Below are 23,383 nucleotides of genomic sequence, written 5' to 3'. Positions count from 1 at the left end.
TACATATACATATACATATACATTTAAATATATATATATATATTTGAATGGCATTTTTAACATATTCGCCGATTTATTTAATAATATATCTATACTTATAGATGGATTTCAAGTCCAGTGTGATTTCAGCAACATATGTATGTACTTCGACGGTTCGACATAACTTGGTAGCCTCCTCTGTCGCTCTATTGGCTTTTGGTTTTTTAGGATTGGTAGTTTTGTATTATGTTATTTACTTATTATTTGTTTCTGTTTGCATTCGAGTGTCATCGTGCCGATTCGATATATTCATTAGATCGTTACTTTTTATCAACTAAAGAACGATTATGTATTGTATATTGGGATTGAGTATATTACATTATTATCGAAGCAAAGAGATTTGAATATTATTAAAGGCCGTTACTATAGTTGGACTTTAAATGATTTGATTTGTGTTTTAGCTACTTTAAAACTCATTAGGAATTTACCGTTTTGTTTGTATTTTGAGTTAGCAAACTGTTTCATTTCGAATTATAGCTGTCATCGATTTTAGGATTTATTGTTAAAGAGACGTTATGTTGCTGCCGGAAAATGTTATATTAGGCTCTAGATTCGCAGTAGTTTTAATTCGTTCTGTTTATGGTTCCCATGTAAATTAACTGATCTTATATTAACAAATTCAATTTCAAGTCGAGTTAAATCAATTTCCTTTTATGGGCTATGTTATCAGTATTACTTGTATTTCATCATCATATTTATTTATCTGTTATAATGGTGACTGACATATCACTGCATGACACATTTTCCCTCTATTTGAGTTTTTAGCTCATTTACTTGCGTTTCTATTTGATTTTTCAGTTCTGTAAAAGAAATTGAGTATGGAAACAGCAATAAATAAGCATATTTTGTAGAGTAGACTACAAATGTTTGACATGTTAACTGGTATGTATGTATATGTATTCATGGATGCTCATGTACAGAAACTGTTCTACTGTAGCTGTGACTGTTATGTAAGTAGCATTTTAGCTTCAGGAAGGGTATCGTTCGAATACAAATAGTACAAATGATAATATAAAGCAATTACTTGCAGAAAAGTTCCGTTGGCATTAAGTGTTAAAGTCACAGTAGAGTCAGACTTACATATAACGAAAGTTATAGTTACAGTTTTAGTTATACAGATGTTTAGCAGATAGATAGAGAAATAAAGAGTTATAAAACTCGGTGCGAAAAAATACACATACATATTCAGTATATGGGCATTATATATATTTTACATACGTTTATGCAGTATGTTAAATACATATAGCACACATATTAAAGAGAAAAAGTGGACGACAGGAAAAAAAATGTGTAATTGTTGCTCGTCCATTTATTGTACATATATTTTTTAATATTTTTTCAGTTACATTTATATTGTTATGAGTGTTCAGTTTTTGCGGTTTATATTAATATGTAAAGAAAAGGGGCTATTAGTTCTGTAAAGTGCATAGAGTGAGAATGATGTTTAACAATATATAAAAAAAAACGTTGGTACGTAATGGTTGCGCTAAGCTGTGGTCTAACCTAAATCTAGAATTCGGCTTGAAATATTTCCCACTTTTATTACTTAGTTATCTAGTAGAGTAATTTTTATGCTTTGTATATTAAAGATAAATTTACAGAGAATAGGCGCAGTGAAAAGAAGGGCGAGAGTATTCGAAAATTGTAATTGTTGGTGATGATGTAGGCTAAAGAGTAGTTCTTGAATACAAATGTATTACAACAGTATTACCACACATAAGGGAAACAAATGTTTTTACCAATAATCGCACTTACCTTTTTCTAATTGATTAAATAACAAAAAACCTAAGCACGATTAATCCGTCTGCTAATAGCGATTAACTAATTTTAGTATTTACCCACAATTTTTATTAAACAAAATACATTTAAAGATGTAAAGAAAACATGACATTATGCATCCATTTTTTGCTAAATTGCTCCCTAGGTTTCGCAGTGTCATTTTCACTTACAAATTATTATGTATATACATAACATAAGTTTGAAAACTGAATAAAATGTTATATGTGAATGGTGTGCACTCTTGTTATATAAAAGTATAATGGAAAATGTTTATATTCGTCGTTGCATTACGGTTGAAGATTAGATCTTAGACAGATAGGGTTGCAGTTAGAGTTAGAGTTTGCATTTGTAGCTTAGATGTTATACGCACATGGAAAAGAGTACATACATATATATAGAGAGAGATAGATAGTTTAATTAGTGGGCAGTTATTCATAGAGTTTTATTGGGTTGTTCGATTGCATTTAGATACGAGAGACACACAGATGCACAAACATATCCACAATTACTACTTTCGAGCGTTGTTGAATATTTAGCTGATATTAAACGGTTTTTGTTTCTGGTTTTAGTTGTAAACCAACTTGTATAGTTATTGTCTGAACCTGCTGAGGGCCGCGTAAGCCGTTTTACAAAGTGGTAAGAAAACAAAAATTGCGACAACTCAAAATCTGAAACAGTTACAGAATAGGAGCGGGAGCAATCGGACCGGCGCAATTGGTGGGTTGGAATTGCAGTATATAGATGCCACTAGCTAAGCTAGATTCTAGGGCATTCGACAGCGGCAGAAACAACTTACTTGTAAAATCATCGAGCTCTTCCTGCTCCGCTTCGGCGGCAAGTTCCTCAGGCGTCTTCTTTTTCCGCATCAGGGGATTGGGCTCTTCTTGGGGGGTCGCCTCCACGATCTCCTCCTTCTTCTTGATGTTGTACTAAATGGTTAATGTGAATTCGGTAGATCAACAGGTTGATTAGTCTTGACCAGAGGTCTAGTATCTTAACGGCTAACACCTTTTTAAGTAGTCCTGTGTTGTCTCGCTCCTTTGTAGCTCAATCTGACTCCGTTAGGGAGTCGTTCATTAAAGGACTCCCTACTAGAGTCAATTTGAGCTTCACCAGGACTGGTTTCGCCATTTCAAGGCACGTTATGTATAGCTTTTTCACTGTGATTGCGAGGACCGACAAATCCCCAAATGTTTACCTTATCGCGAATGTCTTGCCTCATCTTCTCGCGCTCCTCCTCCATTTTTCGGTGCTTTTCCTTGCGCCGGTCCTCGGCCTCCTTGATGGCCTCCTGACGCTCCCTTTCCTCCTCCTCTGCCTTTTCCTTGTCGTCGCCATCATCGCCTCCATCACCTCCTACAGCGCCTGTGTAAGTGACGGGTTGTTAGGGTTAGTATGATATTTAACTCTGTGTTTAAAAGATGTAAGTTTTTGAATGAATTGGGACCGACTAGAATCCTAATCTAAAATATAGTATTAACATTTAAGTTTGCTTGTAATTTACTCAAAATGGGCCGTGACTAATTTTAGTTTGCATCCAAACCTCGACATTTTGACACATATGAATAAAAGCACGTCTCTCAGCTTGACTTGTTATCGCCTAGCGCGTTATCACTCCGAGTGACTTACATTTTTATTCCAGCACCACAAGCACTGACAGCGACAATAAATGGGAGAGCGATTAGTTGGTATTTAGTGTGTCTGAGCCCCAGTCTGTAAGCAGAAGCACGGAAGTGGGCCGAGGCATTAAGAGCGACCTTTGCTGTTTCGCCCTCCAGGAAGACAACAAGACCCACTACCTGCGCTACAACCGGGAAATAGCGTGGGCCTCATTTTGATTCGAGCGGCCACAGTATCAGCACGCAGGAGGAAATGATTTCAAAAGCACTGGCCATCCTGTGCATAGCTGGCATCACCTACGGCCAGGATGATTTGGTCAGGGTGGAAACCGAACTGCTGAGCTTTTCTCACAATCTAGAGCAGTATCTTGATACCAGCAAGCAGCCCTGCCAGGATTTCTACGGTTATGTCTGCTCGCACAGCGCCAACCTCAGTGAGACGGGCAGGCAGCGATACCAGAGCGCGCTTAAGCACACGGACATCGCGCAGCTGATGGACATGGAGCTCCAGCTAATCAACTTCTTCAAGTCCTGCGAGAGCGGGCGTGGAGTGGAGGCGCTCAAGGGATCTCAGCTGTTCAGGCAAAGTGGGGGCTGGCCTGCCTTGGAACCGATCAAGGTCAATGCAAGTCAGCGGACCAACCAAGCCCAAAGCTGGCTGGGAGTTCTCGGGTACTTCCACGAAGTAGGTGCGCCTTACTTCTTCGAGACGTCGGTCACCATTCAGTCGAACAAGCGTCTGGTGGTACTGCAACCCGAATGCACGCGCCGCAACACTCTGAGGAAATATGAACAGCGCGTGGGCGAAGTCCTGCAGAGCTTCGGGATCGAACAGAGCCGCGCCCACGTGACCGCCCTCGAAGTGCTCAGCTTGGAGCGCAATAGTCGGGACATTGTGAAGGCGGAGCACATCGAGGACCAAGTGGAGTTTAGCTACGCGAACTTTAAGCGCAGTGTCTTTGGAAACGTCTCGCTGCCCAGACTAGACTGGGATGGCTACTTCCGCAAGTTGCTTGGCGGCAAAACGCCACAGGCCAGCGACACCATTGTAGTCAAACAACTGCCCAAACTGGTTGAGTACTTCGCGCTGCTCCAGAACACAAGCATGGTTCGTCTATTAAATTGGATCTGGACAGACTACTTGATGGGTGAGTTTTTCCCACTAAAGTAATACTCGTGAAGCTCAATAACGGTAGTCTTCAAAATGTCTACAGTTCTATCCGTTTTTAATTATACTGTAATTTCGCACTATTGCTTGCACAGATTCCTGAAAAGTCTCCTATAGCACTTGATTGAATGTTATACTTTCTTTCTGGAAGTATATTGAACCAATTCCGAAATACGACAACTTTTCTGGCGCCCTCAAATGACCCTTTCAAATCTGTTCTAAACTTGCTTATAAATCTAAATTTACCATTTTAAAAAGCTATTAAACTTGAAAATAGCACTTGAAGTTTCAGAATACTGTATATAATTGTTTTCCTTCCTCTATTAGATATCGTAGATGCAGACTGCCACCAGTTGGCGGATACCTATGCCGGAGACCTTTACGCCCACATGATACAGCGTGTTACGGCAAATCGAGTCGAACTGGCAAAAATGTACTCGGTGCTGGGAAAGGCCTTCACAGACCAGCTGGGCGCCAGTGTATGGATCGATGAGATCTCGAGGCAGAGCTCGAGGCAGTTTCTGGGTACTATTATGCACATTACCCTTAATGGCGATGAGCGCTTGGACGCGGCATACCACTCTATCTTGTTGGGTCGGCGGAGCCTATATCGCAACCTGGAGAAGCTGCGCAAGTTTCAGCTTCCGCGACGTTCGACCTCCCAGTCCCTGCAGCAGGTGCGTCGCTACGCCCAAGTATTCGCTACAGTCAATGCGTTCCTAGAGCAGTACAACCTAAGCACGCCACTCAACTACCTCCTTCTGGGGAAGTTCTTCTCGCGCAGCGTGGTGGCTGCAGGCAGCAGCTCCCGTACGCCAGGAGCCTGGCTGAGCTCTGATTCAGAGCGGCGATTTGGCATCTTCCAAGAGTGTGTAGGCGGACAGACAAGCGCCATCGATCTACTTCTGGGCTTACTTGCCCAAAGACAAGCACTAAGTGGATACCGCCAGTGGATGGCCACCCGGACGGGACTGGAAAAGAGAGTCGACGCGCTTCTGGCCGCTGGTCACTCGAAGATGTCTCTACAGAGGCTATTTTTCGTTACCAGCCTCCTCGTGGACTGCCACTCCGAGCTGGGCGTCCTGCAGCAGGACCGCAAGCGCCAGGTGGCTCACGCCACATTGCGCAACTCACCGGAGTTTTTGGAAGCCTTTAATTGCCGTCCTGGAGATGGACTCTACCCGCAACACCAGCGCTGCAATCCCTTCTAGGGTTGGACCTTGAACTTTGAGCTGCTGCCACCGGTGGTGTTAAAAATCAATAAACCACTGGAGGGCTTCTACGACCGCTACCAACCCCCAATCGATTGATTTTTACCGTCCCACTTTGCACAGTTGCATAGACACCATATGCTTACGGATTGGTTACGTTACGGAAAAAAAATAAACAACTCGCTGTGCGCTTGCAATAACTTACGTGGAGCACGGATTCGGTAACAGTGACAGCGTTAGTGTGTTGTGGCGAGTAGAGTATTAGTTTAGTAGGTTGGTTAAGTGGTGGCAGTGTGTTGTAGAAGGGAAAGAAGACGATTACGGTGTGCCCGCCGCCGGAAATCAAAAGGCAGTGTTAGATGGCAGACTGCATTCAGACTTTGGATAGGATTCATACCAATGAAATTCATGATTTCAGGGCGCTCTGGACCGCTGCTATCTGTCCGTCGTAGGGCCTTCTGTCTTCCTTTCCTTCCCGAGTGAATGCAACCGTTGCCTCAGCCGACGTTGGCACTACTGGACTGGCTGTCAGTCAGGAGCTGCAACATCTCCGACCCACTGGCTCGGTCGCAGGGCCGACGTGGTCATCTCAATCGATTCGAAGCGGTTGCCCGAAGTGCAGTGCGTACGCGACCACCAGTCCTCGCGAACTGAGTGGAGGAAAAGGTCTTGACAGGCGGACAGGCGCACAAAACAGCGACCTTTATCTGCAAGAGTGCGAGCCCGGAGTAGGAGTACTGCTAGTCCTGCTTCGGCCTTTTATGTCATGACGCCGCACGGGCTGCCTCTGCCGCGTCGCAGTCGGCGCTGGTAAGAAACCGACCTCCGGCGCCTGCGCAGGTCCCAGCGGGGAGTACGGCTCTGATTCCGCCGGAACGCTGGTCCTGGCTGCTTTGCTAATAAGAGCAGCATGGCATCTTTGCTGCCTACTCTGATGGCAACCCCTATGGGGCGACAGAGACGCATTATCTCCGAAGGCGCAGAATCGCATTCGACGCTCACTGCTCCTGAGCATATCACGGACCCATGGGGCGGATGGGTAAAAGTCGGGGGATGACGAATGACCACAATCGGCTTTGCTCTTTGTCTTGGTGGGTGCAAAAGGCATCGCACATTAAATTGAATTTATTGTCATCAATTTAGTGAATAGCTTTGTGAATAAACTTTTTGGGGTGACCGTGACTTGATTTGCAGACGCATCTATTGTTTTCTTAAATTAGTCAACGCATTTAAAAAAAAAATTGACTTGTGAAATGGTGTCAAATGTTCAAGCAGAATCAGAAGGAAAAAGCAGACCGCTTTATGGGATTTTTGCAGCTTGGCCGTCTCGCTTTGTGCGTGCCAATCACTTCAGTGCCACCAGTCTGCAGATACGATGGGGAATGTAATTTGAACACAACTTGGTCCTGAGAGCTGATGGCAAAAGCCCTTTAAGCTCGACTCCAGTTGCACATTCAAGATGGCCCCTAAATAAGTGCACAATTTAATTAAAAACTAATCAAGCCAATTGTAATGCAGTTATCAAGCCAACATAATTAACACCCCGGGGCAAGACGCACTGGCTTGGCATTCTTGTCCCTCCATTTCTCTCCACTTTCTATTGCTGCTCCCCACTAATGGAAATGGACAACCCGTTAGCGAGGGCCATTGATGACCCTTCAAGATGGCGGAAGCTTTCAATTTGCATGAGAAATGCTTCCGCCAGGCCGAAAGATCGGTCGGATGGTACATATAAATTGGGTGTTTGGCTCTTGGGGTTTTTTTCTTTCCTCCCACTCATTTTATTTTTTGCCGTTAAAAGCTTTCGCTGCGTGTCAAGGGTGAAATGAGGGTACTTAACAACTGTCCGCCACGACGAAGTGAATATTGGGCCGGAACTAAGGCCTACTCCCGCCAGTAAAACAAAAAAAAATGCTCGTCAGTCGGAAAATGTTGAGCAGAAGACATAAGTCTGATATACGAGTCGAATCATAGCGATAAACGCCATAGAGCGCTTTACTGCTTTGACTGCTCTTTTGAATACCAACATGTCAGCGAAACCCGATGATTAGGACGTGGCGAAATTGGGACGCAAATGGAACGCGACTCAAAGCGGACCCACGGAGCCAGCGTAATAAGTCTTATTCGCAGCACCATAAGTAGAGGGCTAAGCCCCAACCGAGGCGGATGCAATGATGTGCCGGAAGACGTGCGGCGGATGCTGGACCGAGTGACACTTATTCGACTTAATACACGCTCGCGAAGGAAAACTACATTAGAATTCCATTTTCATTGTGGCGCAGGCCAGCCATCCACATACACTCTCCCGGCTGCGTGTGGGCGGGGTGTGTAGGGGAACTGCCCTATTTCGTTCAAGTATTTTCTGACTGGCCCACCCTTGTTCCCTTTGTCACGGCTGCGTGATTATTTGCTGCTTTCCCGTCAAGCAGTTGCTGAAATGGCACGAACAGCAAATTATTTTCTCACTTAATCCCGTGCAAGCCAGCCGAGCTGAGTTGGACCACAAAAGCAGCCACTGCCTGGCACGCATCTGGGTAAAATACAGGAACCGGAAGCGGCGGGGCTGATCCAGAATCCCAGCTCATGTGGGGGACTAGGCGCGACGTCTGGGGCGGCACCGACTTAATCGTTTAGAAAGGTGCCACTCGCTGGCTTGCTAATGTTTTTATTGTCACATTCGCTTATAGCAACTACAACATTAAGCTAAATTAGAATTTAACAACCACAAAGGACCCGATAATTACATATGACTGGGCGCATGTTGGATGGTTTGCCTAACTGAAAGGACAGGAGCGTGTGCAAGTGTTGAAATTACGCCGCCAATGCGCATTTGACTGTTCCGACCATCTTGGCTGAGGGCGCTTTGGGCTCTTGGCCAGGACGCAGCCATTTCGCCGCCTGCACACGACTACACGCTTTTCTTATAATTCCAGCAATTAGTTGCGTGCCTTATTCGCATTCGTAGAAACATTTTCTCTTCCACTTCCACTCAGGGACCCTTGCCAGGCTCGGTCGGAATGCGACGTCGTCTCACAAACGGCAAAATTTGACAAAAATGCACAGCTGCGCATAGTGTGGACCGGAACGAAGGCTGGAAAGCCGCATGGAAATATTTTGGTGCGTACTCAGCTCGGGATATTTAAGGAATTTTTAATATACATAATTTACGCCGAGACCAACTCATCGAACTGCATCACCACGGGGGTCTGGGAATATTGGTTAAAGTCGAATAAGGAAAATACTGTAAAACACTATAATCGACAAGCGGGTATCTTTTCAGTGTATGTACTGCAGACACTTGATATTTGACAAGATTGCGTGGCTTACAATAACTTGAAAAGACGATGAAATTAGAAACTGGTTCCAGTTCTCTAATATTCATGGGTTAATATCATAATCATATCATAATCATATGAAATGTCTTGTATTTGTCAAAATGCCTGTTTCGGAATGGATAAACAAGGGACAAGAATGGGATACAATTGAAAGTTATTATTACACATATCAAACGTATATTTTTAAGCATATTTTGTTTTGTGTACTGTTTGTTTATTATTTTCTTTTCTGTCTCTGTTGTTTTAAAGAACAAATTGTTAGGCTAATTGAATAGATTATTTATTCTTATACTTTACCTCATTGTAAATTCGAAGTATTTAGGTTGTAGTTGAGTTGTAATTAGAGTAGTTATAGTAGAATAGTAGAAGATGAAAGTAGTTTTGTAGTTAGTAGGGTTCCATATTTGTTAAAGTAGTACATAGCAGTAGATGAAATAGTTCGATTGTAGAGTAGTAGTAGAAAAAGTAGATAAAAAAGATTTAACATAACAATTATCGCAGAAAGCAAAAGTTCGGGTGTAACGGCTCTAAGAGTATATTTGATATAATATCAAACTAAACTAAATGAAATCAGAAGAGCAAACTGAATGCAATGTTAAGTATTGTTAATTTCAGACTAATGTTTTTGAATTGACCTTGTATTTAGCGTGTTTTAACCAAACAAAATCAAGATGTGAGGTGATTGTGATAACTGTCGGTAAGTGAGTTGCCAACTTTTGGGTCAGACTAATAATTCTGAGTTTCAATTTTCTATCGAATCAAGTTGCAAGTAGCCGAGTCGCGTTAGCGTAAATTTGGAAAGTTTTAGCTTTCTCTATCGAAAGTATACCCCATAGTTAATAGAAAGTAAACCGATGGTAAAGTGTTTTGAATGCAACTATTGATGATCTATCCCCAAGACATGCGTTTGCAAAATGTATATAAAGTACTGAATCGAATAATATTGCTGAAATACTGGGAATCAGCCCAGGAAAACGGAAGAGATAGGCTGGTGTTGATTAAAATTTCGAATTTGATATTGATACTGATTATATGAGGTCATTGGTTACTGACTATTAAATCAAGTAAAAATGCAGCTCCAATATATATGGTGAATGCTGTGATGGCATCAAGACATACAAGATATATTTATGGACATAGTATTATTTAGCAAAAGGTAAATAGAGATATTACCGCCTGCAGCATCTGCGAGCGTGTGGTCGGGGAAGTAGAGGAAAAGTATTATTAGTAATAGACTACCTGTTGTGGATTACGCTTTATGGCCTATAATTCAAAGTTACAGTTTATGTGTGATTAGATAGTAGTTTGGAAAATGAAAGATGTGGAATATACATAAAAAGTTGGTGGGAGTAGTAAGATACGTGAGAGGCAGCATGGCGGAATTAGGCGTATTGTTTCCGGGGATTCTGGCTTGAAATTTGGCACTCGACCGTTCTTTCGGGTTCCCATCTTCATAGCGGAGTGGGGAGTGGGGGTCAGATTGCTCTGGAATCGGGTCTTGCTTGGGCGTGGCATTCATGTTAATACACAAGTACTAAACAGGGAGCGAACTAAAAGTCGAGGGTTAGTAGTCAGGAAGAAATTGTAATAGAAGAAATGGAATTGTGTTCTCTGTATATTTTTTATCGGTGCGATGGCAGGTGTGTTCATTGGACTTTGGTTGTTCGGTGTACTTGTTGTTGCTGTAGAGTTCTCGCTGTTAAGCGGATGGGTTGGGTGGTCAGTACGGGGATGCGGATAGAGAAGTGCAGAATGTGGGGTGGTCGGGATTGGAAAGCGGGGCTATTCCGCAGAGTGCTGTGCACTTGGGACATGTTCTGTGTGCTTGGCTGGGTGTGTTTGTTAAACTATTGTGTTCGAGTGTTTTACAATGAGGTAAAGTTCGGCTGTGGAGGCATTGTAGGAATGAACAAATATATTTTATTATTATTTGTTTTGGTATGTATCTGGGAGGGACTTCTTTCGTCAGGATTTTTCGAATGATATGTATTTAGGTTATATAAATTACCATAACTTTATTATATCGGGCACACGAAAAATTTAGGTAAGTTGCAATAGTTACCAGAGCATACGGTACGAAATTTTTTGTGTTCCTTCATTGACATTGTACAAATTGGGAATCGCTCTAATATTATATTAATATTTATGGCTTATTATATTTTTATTGTTCATCGACTTCTATAAATCCTTACGGGTTAAACTATTTTATCTTTACCAAAGTCCCGGAAGAATTTTTTTGACTATTTGTATTATTTTATTATCAGGGCTGTGAACCTATGTCATTGTGGCTTTGCTTTGGATCGGAATTCGAGCCCGAACGATTGATAATGTTTCGGTTTCTAACCCGGTCCGTCGAACCTGGGCTTAGAAAATACACCAAAATTCTATTTAAAACCAATCATTTTTATTATCATTCTTTGCCATGTGATTATACAAATTAATTGGGTATTTTATATTAATATCCGTCGTCAAAGAAAATGTTCGGTTTTTATACGCGTTACTCGTAGAGTAAAAGGGTATACTAGATTCGTTAAAAAGTATGTAACAGGCAGAAGGACGCGTTTCCGACCATATAAAGTATATATATTCTTGATCAGGATCAATAGCCGAGTCGATCTGACCATGTCCGTCTGTCCGTATCAATGTCGAGATCTCAGGAACTACAAATGCTAGAAAGTTGAGATTAAGCATGTACACTCCAGAGACATAGACGCAGCGCAACACATGTTGCCACGCCCACTCTAACTCCCACAAACCGCCCCAAGCTGCCACGCCCACACTTTTCAAAAATGTTTTGATATTTTTTAATTTTTTTTATTAGTATTGTAAATTTCTATCGATCTGCAGAAAATTTTTTTGCCACGCCACCAACCGCCCAAAACTGCCACGCCCACACTTTTGAAAAATATTATTTCACATTTTTGGTTAGTCTTTTAAAGATCTCTCGATTTGTCGATTACAAACCGCCAAAAACTGTCAGTGTTGAAATCTCTCCTTCACACTTCCACTAGCTGAGTAACGGGTATCAGATGGTCAGGGAACTCGACTATAGCGTTTTCTCTTGTTTTATTTTTTATTTTGCCAAATTCTTTCAGTATGCCAAGAAACTGTTGTAGCACTCCCATTGCCGAGTAACCGGTATACAGAAAAACAATTGAAAAAAAAGCACGTTGTGTAAATACTTTTGACCACCCCTGTATACCCGGGTATACCGTCGAGAAAATCGAATACAGCGTTCCCCCGTTTTTTTCCTTAACCGAGCCCGACTTTAAAGCACCCTGGTTAATGGTCCGGTTTGTTTTGTTAAATGCCCTTTAAGCTGCAGAATGTTTCACAGCCCTGATAATTATTAGTACAATATAATTTGTACTTTAATATTCGCTCATCTAAAGTGAATATAAATACATACATATATTATGTATATTTTCATGTAAAAATGCATATATAATTTATTGATTACCAAGTATTGTGTGCCATATTGCGAAGTTGGAATATAAAAGGGCTTTGGTATGGTGAAATATCTGTGTAGTGCAAGACTAAGCTTAGGTACAAAAATTTTAAAACACTTTATGCACTTTTTTAATATTCAATCCTAAACGGGTCTGGAGTAATCAAGTCATAAATTTTAATTGTATAGTCATGCTCTTGCCAATCAATACTACCTAGTCGTCATTAAAATTAAAACAGAAGCGGTGATCTTTAAACTAAATGGGTAGTGCCATATACACAATGCTTTGCACTGCCAATTATTAAATCACTGCTAAAGTATGCTTTAAAACGTTTTCAAGTTTATAACTAGGTTAAATAATTTATAACAGATAGATTGAGGACCGGAAGTGCCATAACTTACGCACATTGTATATCATTTTTCAATTTGAACGCTTACCTGTAAATAAAAGAAAAGTAGGTATTAATGTAATTCAAGTGTTCTGGAACTTCAAGCGCACGTGCCAGATGATTAAACACTTTAAATATACATCAGCACAAAGTTGTTAAACTTTTTTTTTAAATACTTTTGAAAAATCGTTTCTTCGACACTTCTACATGCTCTGCGAATTCAGGCCACTAGATCTATAACCAACTCGAACCTTATCCTTACGTAAGACAGGCAATAGTTATAAAGATATATATGGTTATAAAGATAGATATATTATAAATTTTCTGACTGCGTGTGCAAATACTTAGTTGACAATGAAAACACATTGGCAGGCATGGCTTCCTGTCACCTAGAGACCATGGAAAAGGCTGGCCTGAGGAACTAAGCATGAAATGGCTGAACAATTTCTGCACGCCATTCCGACTAGGAGTTTTATAGGGATATTTTATTTCGCCTTCATTATTCAAGCGGATTTTACGGTAAAAATTAAGTAGCCGCCGTGCTGTATCATTGAGAGCCAAAAGTAATTTCCACAAGACGGAGTTGCGGAACGGGAGAGTACCTAGAATCTGGTATCCTGATAGCTGGTCCACGTATGAATGACTGGCCCGGCAAGTGCAAGATCAGATTTGGTTCTTCGAATTTTATGCCCATGATAATAGCGTTTTCGTGTTCCCTGACAGCCTTAATAGCCTTGACAGCCTAATGGCTAACCATACTAACCGCAATCTCTAACTGAGCTCCAGTTGGCAGCCTGCCGAACAGGACGGCGGAATGATTGAGTCACCGCCCCTGAATTTTTCCCTGGCTGAGGCTGGAGGTTGGGCACAGGCGCGTGACAAATTCAGCATCAATCTACACAATTAACTGTATCAATTTGTCGGAAACACTTTCCTGGGCATTCGTGCAGAATTTCTGGTTTCGATAAGAGCCCAGCCCAACTCAGCTGCAGATGATGGGGCTAGAGGTATGGGGCAGGGGCAGCGTACTTGCAAATTGTACGGGATTGCTGGCGGGGAAGTAGAGGGACATTATGTCACAGGGGGCACAGTTGCAGAGAGTTGCTCTATGTAAATGGCCCAGTACAGAGTTGGTTGCATGGTGTCGGTTGATAAGCATTCAACTTAACTATTCTCGCCCTAGCATTCGGTTTTTTCTTTTTCTGAAAGCATTCTATGATTTTCCGAGCGATTGCACAGTCTCTGATTAAACAGCAGCGTCAATGGGAACCCAATGACTTTACCTAACGACTGGCTGGGGTTGAAGAAGCAGACGGGGATGCGGATGCGGACTGAATAGGTCCTTGCTGTGTATCTAAAAGCGGTGGCTCTCATGTGTGGTAATTTTTGTCGCTGCGCAGCAGCTTGAAAGTGAATTATATATACCCGCACGTCCATATCAAAGTGTATTGATCGAGTGGCAAAATAAAATGCTAGGGTGGCTGTTTCTTACTTACCTTTAACGGCACTTAATTGGTTTCCAACCATCTGCTTAGCTATGAAGGCCGCCATCTTTGGGCTGTCGCTCTAGGGGCGTGGCTTCGCCTGGCTGTGGTCTTCCGCTTCCGCACGATGCGATGCACTTGTATTCGCGCTGGCTCCTGGGTCTCGGTTGCTGGATCCTGACTGCTCGGTAAGCTGAAAGCGACAGAGCAAAACGAAAATAGCAAATTAATTTTGTGTGCGGCAGGACAAAGGAGTGCCCTGTCACCTGGGTTCGCCTGATACTTTAAGCCGCTTATGTAAAATGCCTTAAGTTGAGCCCTCTACTGAAGCGCTGTTTCACTTGAAACCGATCTCATCCACTATCAGTTCCAATGATTGCTCCAGGGGCGCAGCCCTGGTACTAAACCTAATTCGGAAATTTAATAACGCGAAACCTTGTCCTAAAGCACAATTACCCCGTAATAAATGCGGCCTACGTGTCTTCCAGCTGAAACTTTAAATTTTATTAAGGCCCCAGGTTGCTGCTGGTTGTACCCATGTATTAATAATTGCGCAAATTGGGCTAACGAACTTAAGCTGGAGGCGGAAGCTTATTTTTGGCTAGCTGGGCAAACCACAACAACACCAGGAAACGAGCAACGAAATTAGTTCGCATCAAAACCATTTGCTCAGCCCTGAAAGGCGGCAAGACGAAATGAACGGAATGGACGAATAGAGAGTGTCAGTTAAAGACATAATTTCGCTGTGGATGGATACGTCTTCATTCCCCTTTTTTCAGGGGTTCACGGGATTTTGGGGCAAGTGGGACAAACATACCTAGACATACATAGACTTCATATATAGAAGCAAACATTTATGGCATTGCTTAACATTTTTTGTTCGGATGGACAAGGTGTGGTTCCAACACAAACAAAGCACTTTCTTATTCTTGAGCAAGTAAAAATTTCAAGTTGACCCAAAGGCTGCCCAGTTGGCTATCTATTTACATTTGAAGTTTTCTAATACGGGAACCAGCCAGAATGCCAAAGCAAATAAACTGTGTTTTAACGCCGCATCACTCTCCTGACCATTTGACCTTGGCTAGAAAGTGTAAGTTTAATGGCTCATCTAAAGATCAAGTATACGCGGAGTGACCCTTTTTTTTGACGGACAAAACAGCTATGGATCAGTGCGATCGAGTAGATTCAAGTTATTCTTTGCATTATTGTGAGGTATCGAACAATTATGTAATGAGCTTGGAACCTTTTGCTGCCGACAATCATTCTACGCTTGAAATGCGCAAGATACGGACAACTTTGCACAAATATTTTATATAAAGTGCGACCAAGTTTGGAGCATACTTGAGGCATACTTTAGACACTTTTTGAGTTAGTGGACCACCCACATACCTGGCTTTACTTCAGCAAGTATTCCTTTCAGATTTTCCTTGAAAATTCCTTTGTGGACTTGGCTGTTCAAGAGTAAAGTTCCAAATAGTCTGCTCAAAGTGTGTTTGTTTTAAGGAATCCACAGAGAAGAGAGTGCATTAGGCAGATATACTTCCTGAAAGACAAACAGAGACACAGGAGGCGTCAGTTACGTGTTCACAGTGCAGAGTTCTGGGGTTCCAGGGTTCCCGGTTTCTCGGGGTTCAGTGTTCGGCGGGGTCGAACCGAACCATTGGGCTGGCGCTAATTTAAAAATAGGAGACACACACACCAACACCCCCAAGGGTCGCATTGCTGCCGACGTTTCGCTTGTCGTCGTCGTTATTGAGCTGGCGTGCCATTTGCTTTGTTGCTTTTATTGATATTTCTTTATTAGGGTTTCTTTTATGGGAGCGTGCACGTAAGTGGCATTTTTAGTGGAGGGGTTGGAGGAGGCGGGTGCCACAAGCAAACAAGAATTTTACTTTACGTAATACGCGGTGCAAACAAATTCGATTGGGCTCGGGTGCTGAAGTCGTGTTCCTTAGGTGGCCGCCGTGTTTCGCTTTTTTTCACTGATTCCGATTACATAAGACTGGAGCACTCAGTCAACTGGCCGAGCAATTGAATTAGCTCGATAGAACAAATTCGCATAATCAATTTCAGTCGTGCTTTCGAGCTCGGGCCGTTCGTCGATTTTTAAATACCACCACTGTGAGCCAGTATCGACATCGTATGGGTGAATGTGTGTGTGGCACATATACGTACACGCTCTGATGTATTAGTGTGCTGTGCGTGTCCGTGCGCACTGGCAGTGTGTGTGTTTAATACTTTTGCTTTGCTTGCCACTTTTCACCTAGACCGTCGCTATGTTTTCGGCGCTTCTTACTTCATGCTATGTTCGCACTCTTCTGCACGCCACTGCCAGAGTACCCTACACGGAAAACTCGAGAACTCGGAAAACTTGGCTCGTTGCCGCTGTTCCGCATGCGAGTGCCTTGCGAAGCGTCGGCAGAGGCAGCGTCGTCGGCGACGACCGCGCAGCTGCGGCACCAAAATCCAGTAAAGAGCGGGCTTCGAGGGACGGAGCTTTCGCCCCATCCGGAATTCTTTGGGCTCGGGCTTGGGTGCTTTCCCGCTCGGCTTGCCCAAAAAAAACGAGCACCACGGGCACTTAAAAAGATAAAGACAAAAACAGTGGGGCTCGTTTAATGGCAGAGTGCTCGAGGATTAAAGGACCGCCAGGACTGAAATGACTGGAACGACCGTACCATGCCTCCCCTTTCTGGAATATATTTATTTGCTGCTATTTTTTGTCTGTTACATAATTCGATTCCCCTGCTTCTATTTCACTCTCTCTGCCTTATCCTCTCTCTCTCTCTCTTTCTCTGTCTCTCTCCTTCGCTCTCGCTCTCGTTCTCGGTCTTCTTTTCTTGACTTTTTGACTTTGAAATCAGCAGCGAAAGCGCTGCATACATTTGGGAGCTGGCGCCTGCGCCGAATAGCGTATTCGCGATATTGATTCGTATTTCGGCGGTCGTATTTGTGTTCCTGTAACTTTGGCAGCAGGCCAGACCGTACTGATAAGATGCTTGCTGTGCCAACGAGTTATTATCACCATTCGGAACCAAAAACCCGCCACATCGCATCCCTCGGCTTTGCCCTCATCCCGTTGGAACGGCCTTTGTTGGCTTGTCAGCGCCACTCCAGTTTGTTTGCCCACATTCGTGTGTACATGCTGGGCGGGATGGGCGAACTGGCGGATAGATGACGGGACCGGAAGCACAAAGCTTTAAAGAAGGAAATGGCTAAGATCTGGCGACGTCCGCTCATCTGTCCGTCTTCGGACTGTGGTCGAGTCAAAGTCTATGCGGTGACCAGAGATCCGACTGAGGTCCGATTGCTCAGGGCGAAGGAGAAACCTCCAGACTTATAATTAGCGCGACACAGATCCAATAGTGTCCTTACCAACATCGCCGACTTAGTTGGCTTCATTGTGTTCCGCTCCATCAATTCTGCTCAATGGGAAGTTAGCTCATCGTCCTCCCTGGCCTGTATATGAATCAATTCCATTTCAGCCAGCCTTTGCTTCACAGCGCGAGATAATTGCTTATTACTTCTGTCTCCACAAGGCGACGTTCCTTGTTTAGGATGTCAGTCACGACCTGGTCACTATGGCATTGCTGCCTGGGGTAATAGTCCACTGGCCATTAGACAGCTGGCGTGGTTCGGGATAAGAGAAATGGGCGGAAGGAGTGCGGACCACAGAGTTTTAGCGGGACTCACCCATTTCATCCACCGCTTACCTTAACAATAGCTCCCCAAGAACCACAGGACTTGGGTACTTTCCCCACACCAATGCACTCGACACTCTGCAATGTTGCACTGATTGCCACTCGGCACGATGCCCGTATACAAACCGAAAAGTTCGCTCTGGGGCGCTGGTGCTGCTCCTTGTGACCGAAACTAAATTAACTGCCGAAAAAGGTATGCTAGTAGCCAGCAGCTCTAGTGGCAACAACATCCACCGAGGACAAGGAGAGAGCCCCCAACGCAGAGAGCACTGCTGTCAGTTTTGATAGTTGACCCGCAAACCAAACGAAAGCTTGCTGGCCGAAAGCTTTCAGCCAAATTGTTTGCTACTAACGACTTATTCTTATGCCGGAGACGTTCTAGGACGTCCTGCTAGACGAGAAGATATCCCATCATTCATCAGTATCGACTGAATCGCCCATATAAGCCTCGAGGTGTGGCGTTGCGATAAGCAAAGTGCACCATGTGCGGGCAGAGCTTGCACGGATGCGGAACCGGTGACAGGTTATCCTCCGCTAATTTCATAGAATATGAGCACCATCTTGCTTAACACACCAACCGGAGGAAGCCGATTGATAGCAGCTAATGCCGGAATTGCTTGACGATCCGCCGGGGATTCCTGCCTTGGCGTTCTCCTGCGGGATAAGCTCGAGTGCGGCGGAACAGGAAAATCATGCAGGTGTTTGCGTGGGAGAACCGGGGAGCAATTTATATTAATTAAAGCATACACGGCTTCAAGCGGTGTCAGATCCCATTATTCTTATAATAATCAAACCCATTTCGCTTTAAATCACATGTCAGGGTATTACGCCTCGTCACAGCCCAGTCCGCTCTTACCAGTTCTATTATCATTCAAGGGAACTTGCTTGGGCTTTCTTCATCGCCTTTTTGCCCAGTTATGATTATTTTTTTTTGCGGTTTGTGGGCGTTAGAGTGGGCGTGGCCAAACGATTTTTAGCAAATTGAGGGAAATTTAGAACACTAACAAAGTGTGACAAAATATCAAAACATTTTTCAAAAGTGTGGGCGTGGGAGGTTTGGGCAGTTTGTGGGCGTGGCAAAAAAATTGTTTTCAAATCAATAGATTGTTAACAGACTACTACAAAAATGAAAAAATATCAAAACATTTTTCAAAAGTGTGGACGTGACACTTTTGCTCGATTTGTGGGCGTTACAGTGGTCGTGGCAACATGGGTCAACAAACTTGCGCTGCGTCTTTGTATCTGGAGTCTGCATGCTTACTCTCAACTTTCTAGCTTTTATAGTTCCTGAGATCTCGTCGTTCATACGGACAGACAGACGGACAGACATGGACATGGCCAGATCGACTCGGCTATTGATCCTGATCAAGAATATATATACTTTATATGGTCGGAAACGCTTCCTTCTGCCTGTTATATACTTTTCAACGAATCTAGTATACCCTCTTACTCTACGAGTAACGGGTATAAAAATATATTAATAATAATTTAATTATAATATTATAATGTCTTTGCTTTCGGTATGTTACATTGATTGACTAACAAATTCTAGTTAGTTGTATACATAAGTCGATAGTATGGACCATAGGTTTCATTTTAATTTGACAAATTAGTCTATTAAATATAATTAATCTGTAACGGGTATAAAAATATATTAATAATAATTTAATTATAATATTAAAATGTCTTTGCTTTCGGTATGTTACATTGATTGACTAACAAATTCTAGTTAGTTGTATACATAAGTCGATAGTATGGACCATAGGTTTCATTTTAATTTGACAAATTAGTCTATTAAATATAATTAATCTGTAACGGGTATAAAAATATATTAATAATAATTTAATTATAATATTAAAATGTCTTTGCTTTCGGTATGTTACATTGATTGACTAACAAATTCTAGTTAGTTGTATACATAAGTCGATAGTATGGACCATAGGTTTCATTTTAATTTGACAAATTAGTCTATTAAATATAATTAATCTGTAATGTGCTAGCACTTAGGTCATTCACCCAAATTCGAATTCATTCAAATTTCAGGTCAATACATAAACCTGAACATAACATAACAACACATAGATCTGAAAAGTATTGGGCTCAAATGCTAATATGGCTGGCTAATATTCGCCGCCGCGAATGATGTTTAATGTATTTATTAATATATCAGCAGCGCATGGGCACTCTAAATTGTAAATTGAAGTTAAACGTCCCTGTCACAAATAATGAAATTGAAAACCCGCTGTCTGAAGCAGCCAGCACCAAGTCCTGACCGGCTCCCTTCGTTCCTGGCGCCATGATGGCTAGTACGCTCGTTTTCAATCAATGAAAAGTTAGGAAGAAGGATGACAACTTCTCCCAACTTCATCAACAGACATTGTCATTTCGGGCCGGCAAAAGCACAAGCTTGTTCCCGCAGAACGGTGTGCGGGCTTAAACTGGAGGATGCGTTGGCTTTGGGGCGTCTAGCTTAAGAGTGGCTATATGTAAAACGGTTTCTTGTTGTGATTTTGACAAATGATAATTTTTCGCATGTGGTTGTGCCAGTCTTTGTGCTTGACATGTCAGTCGAGAAACGGCTGAAAACGAGATACTCCTATCTCTGTGGCCGGCACCCGTTCCTCCGTGGCGGTGGATGAGTTAACTCATTGTGCAGGGCAGATAAATTCTGTCTGAAATTTCCGAAATCATCGAAAACGTGAAACCGTATATCCAAGACTCGTTAGGTCGGCACACATGCTTCTATAAGCAAGAAACAATAGTTTCTGTTTCGGCGCAACAAGGACTTTTTAAGCGGTCTACTAACTATCTAGTGGTAATATCAGCCAATCGGGACACACAAAAAAGAGTTTGGGGGTGCGTCATGTTTAACTTAACTTAGTTTTCTCGCTTTTATAGTTCTGAGATCGAGACGTTCATATGGACGGACCAAAGGACGGCCAGATCGACTGTGTAATGATCCTGATAAAGAATATACTTTATATGGAAACGCTTCCTTCTACTTGTTACATACTTTTCAACGAATATAGTTTACCATTTTACTCTACGAGTAACGGGTATAACTATCTTCCACTAGACTTCATATTCAAATTCAGTTTTGACGCCCACGGGCGTTGTGGACTGACAAACTTCTATTAACAACTTTATGAATTGACTTTAAGTTGATAATATTGGCATAACAAATGCTTTTGACAATATAGTGACACTACAGTTAGATATTTTTGGTAACCATGGCGTTGCCACGTCTGTTGTTATCGCTAAGGTTAGGGAAACATTTTTGTGCAAACACATTAACAGTGACCGATGTGCGAAGATGAGCTTGCCAATAAATTGGACCAGGAAGAGTATAAACTCTTGTGGCCTGATTTCGTGTCGCGAGTTTCCAGTCCTACAGTCAACAGCCTTCATCTTCATTGGTCTTTGTTAAAAAATGCCTCCGTCTACAGTATAGATAAGTTCCATAAACGACTTGGCTGGTTACAGTTGGATTGGACTTCCAGCTCTCCCATAACTGTTACAAATCTGGAAGAAAACTTCGGATACCGACTACGTATAAAAGCGCTGGCAGTTTCTAAGGATAATCGTCAATATGTGCCTTTGGCTATCTCGCCTGAAATAATCGTAATTGTTATTATTATATTCGATTAATCAAAAACCTCCCATAGCGAGAAATAAACGATGTGCCTCTCCCGATCTAACTCCAACAAGCCGCCCAGTAGTTTTACCACGCCCAGTTATTTTGGCCACGTCTAAACTAACTCCGACAAACTACAAAAGGCTGTCACGACCACAATTTTGCTATTTTTGTATCAGTTTATATCACTATGCCAACAAAATGTTACATTTTCTACCTACTAATCACTCCTACTAACTAAGTAACGGGTATCAAATAGTCGAGGAAATCACTCTAGCGTTCACTATTGCTTGAATACATATGTTGTATATTTTGGAAGTTGAAAGTCCCATCGTCTCTTTTATAACACGTTGTAATCAACTGAATATTTTCAATATATTGACATTGGTATTAAACGTACTAAGACATTTAAATATTATATATAGGAATTGAATAGCATTCGCTAAGCTTAAATTGCCGCATTTGGAGTATTCGCTAAATCAGTCTTAGAACCAAACGTTAAACAAGTAATAATTTAAATTGAGCTATCTAAAAATATTAATGTCTTTGGTTTTTGGTCCAATGGTCGAGAATGTCTTTTGCTTGTTTTTAAAATGTGGCATTTTGCACTTGTTGTTGATCACATCATTAAGATTTTTGTAAGTTAAATTTACTAAGAAATTTCCATCCCATAACTCAAATCCTTTAAATTTACTTAATGGTAATTAAATCTAATTTTAATTCAGCAATAACAATTCGTCTTTCTAACACTTTAGGCTTGCACAGCGGCAGCACTCCCATCAACCCACTGCCTAAGCCTAGCCATAAGAAAAGGGCAGCAATTCCTGGTTAAAAGAATGCTGCGTCGACGTCCGAGCCTGATTGAATATCCGGCTTCCAACGGATTCCTGCCTCTTGCCAATGCCATTATTCAGGGCGAGATGTGCATCATGGACTTGCTGCTCTCGGCCGGTTGCAGCGTCCACATCGGAAATCCGGAAAGCGGCCGGACTCCTCTGCACGTTGGTGACTGCTCTAGCCTAATTCACCAGTACTTATTACCTACAGTACTTTAAACCTCGCAGCTGGCTTTCTACTACGGTCACCAGCCATCCGCTCGTATTCTTCTGAACAAGAAGGCCCGCCTGGAGGCAACGGACAGCAACGGCATGACTCCCGCCCACTGCGCCGTTGATGCCAATCAGCTGGAAATGGTAAAGTTCGCTCTCGAAGCTGGAGCGAATGTTGAAGCCAGAGACATCTGCGGCTGGACCCTTCTTATGCGTGCAGGTAGAATTGGAAAACCTTAAAGTTAAACTGCTTAAATGGAATTTTAATTCGCTCCTTGCTTGCAGTGGTTATGAACGCTAGCATGGAGCTCATCAAAGTCCTTGTTACGCACGGCGCAGACTTGGCGGCTATAGATGGTGTTGGCAACACTTGCACAGACTTGGCAAAACTTTATCACAGACAGGATGCAAAGGATTACTTTGACAAGGTGCAAAAGTTTTTGCTGGATAAATCAGACGTGACCGCAGACGCAGTGGCAAAGGCCCAAATGGAATAACAAGGTACACCAAAGAAGTTTCAAGAACAT

The 23,383-nt window shown here is 42.5% G+C and overlaps 3 protein-coding genes across 17 annotated transcripts; 2 read left to right on the top strand and 1 right to left on the bottom strand.

Annotated features, from left to right (window-relative positions):
- Window positions 1-715: 715 nt before the first annotated feature.
- LOC122621744 (complexin) lies at window positions 716-18,384 on the bottom strand. 14 transcript variants are annotated; one of them, XM_043799712.1, is made up of 7 exons: window positions 16,648-16,778; window positions 15,862-16,015; window positions 14,485-14,665; window positions 10,325-10,336; window positions 3,017-3,174; window positions 2,615-2,747; window positions 716-839 (listed from the first exon to the last, which is right to left on the bottom strand). In XM_043799712.1, the coding sequence occupies exons 3-7, from the start codon at window positions 14,537-14,539 to the stop codon at window positions 766-768; spliced, it is 432 nt and encodes a 143-aa protein (XP_043655647.1). In that variant the 5' UTR covers window positions 14,540-14,665; window positions 15,862-16,015; window positions 16,648-16,778; the 3' UTR covers window positions 716-765. The 14 variants fall into 14 exon arrangements, with proteins under 14 accessions (XP_043655647.1, XP_043655641.1, XP_043655640.1 ...); XM_043799706.1 differs by lacking the exon at window positions 16,648-16,778 and adding an exon at window positions 18,300-18,384 and having other exon boundaries at window positions 716-2,747; XM_043799705.1 differs by lacking the exon at window positions 16,648-16,778 and adding an exon at window positions 18,186-18,313 and having other exon boundaries at window positions 716-2,747.
- LOC122621740 lies at window positions 3,501-6,020 on the top strand. Its single transcript, XM_043799700.1, has 2 exons — window positions 3,501-4,585; window positions 4,933-6,020. Exons 1-2 carry the CDS (start codon window positions 3,691-3,693, stop codon window positions 5,814-5,816), a joined length of 1,779 nt encoding a protein of 592 aa, XP_043655635.1. The 5' UTR covers window positions 3,501-3,690; the 3' UTR covers window positions 5,817-6,020.
- Window positions 18,385-21,789: 3,405 nt separating the features above from the next.
- LOC122621673 (ankyrin repeat, PH and SEC7 domain containing protein secG) lies at window positions 21,790-23,353 on the top strand. Of its 2 annotated transcripts, XM_043799620.1 has the most exons (4): window positions 21,790-21,794; window positions 22,563-22,808; window positions 22,872-23,076; window positions 23,142-23,353. In XM_043799620.1, the coding sequence occupies exons 2-4, from the start codon at window positions 22,644-22,646 to the stop codon at window positions 23,351-23,353; spliced, it is 582 nt and encodes a 193-aa protein (XP_043655555.1). In that variant the 5' UTR covers window positions 21,790-21,794; window positions 22,563-22,643. The 2 variants fall into 2 exon arrangements, with proteins under 2 accessions (XP_043655555.1, XP_043655557.1); XM_043799622.1 differs by lacking the exon at window positions 21,790-21,794 and having other exon boundaries at window positions 22,466-22,808.
- Window positions 23,354-23,383: the final 30 nt, after the last annotated feature.

The sequence above is a fragment of the Drosophila teissieri genome, chromosome 3R, assembly GCF_016746235.2.
Source record: "Drosophila teissieri strain GT53w chromosome 3R, Prin_Dtei_1.1, whole genome shotgun sequence".
Taxonomy (NCBI): domain Eukaryota; kingdom Metazoa; phylum Arthropoda; class Insecta; order Diptera; family Drosophilidae; genus Drosophila; species Drosophila teissieri.
Note: the sequence above shows the minus strand (reverse complement) of the source record. Positions and strands in the feature narration are given on the sequence as shown.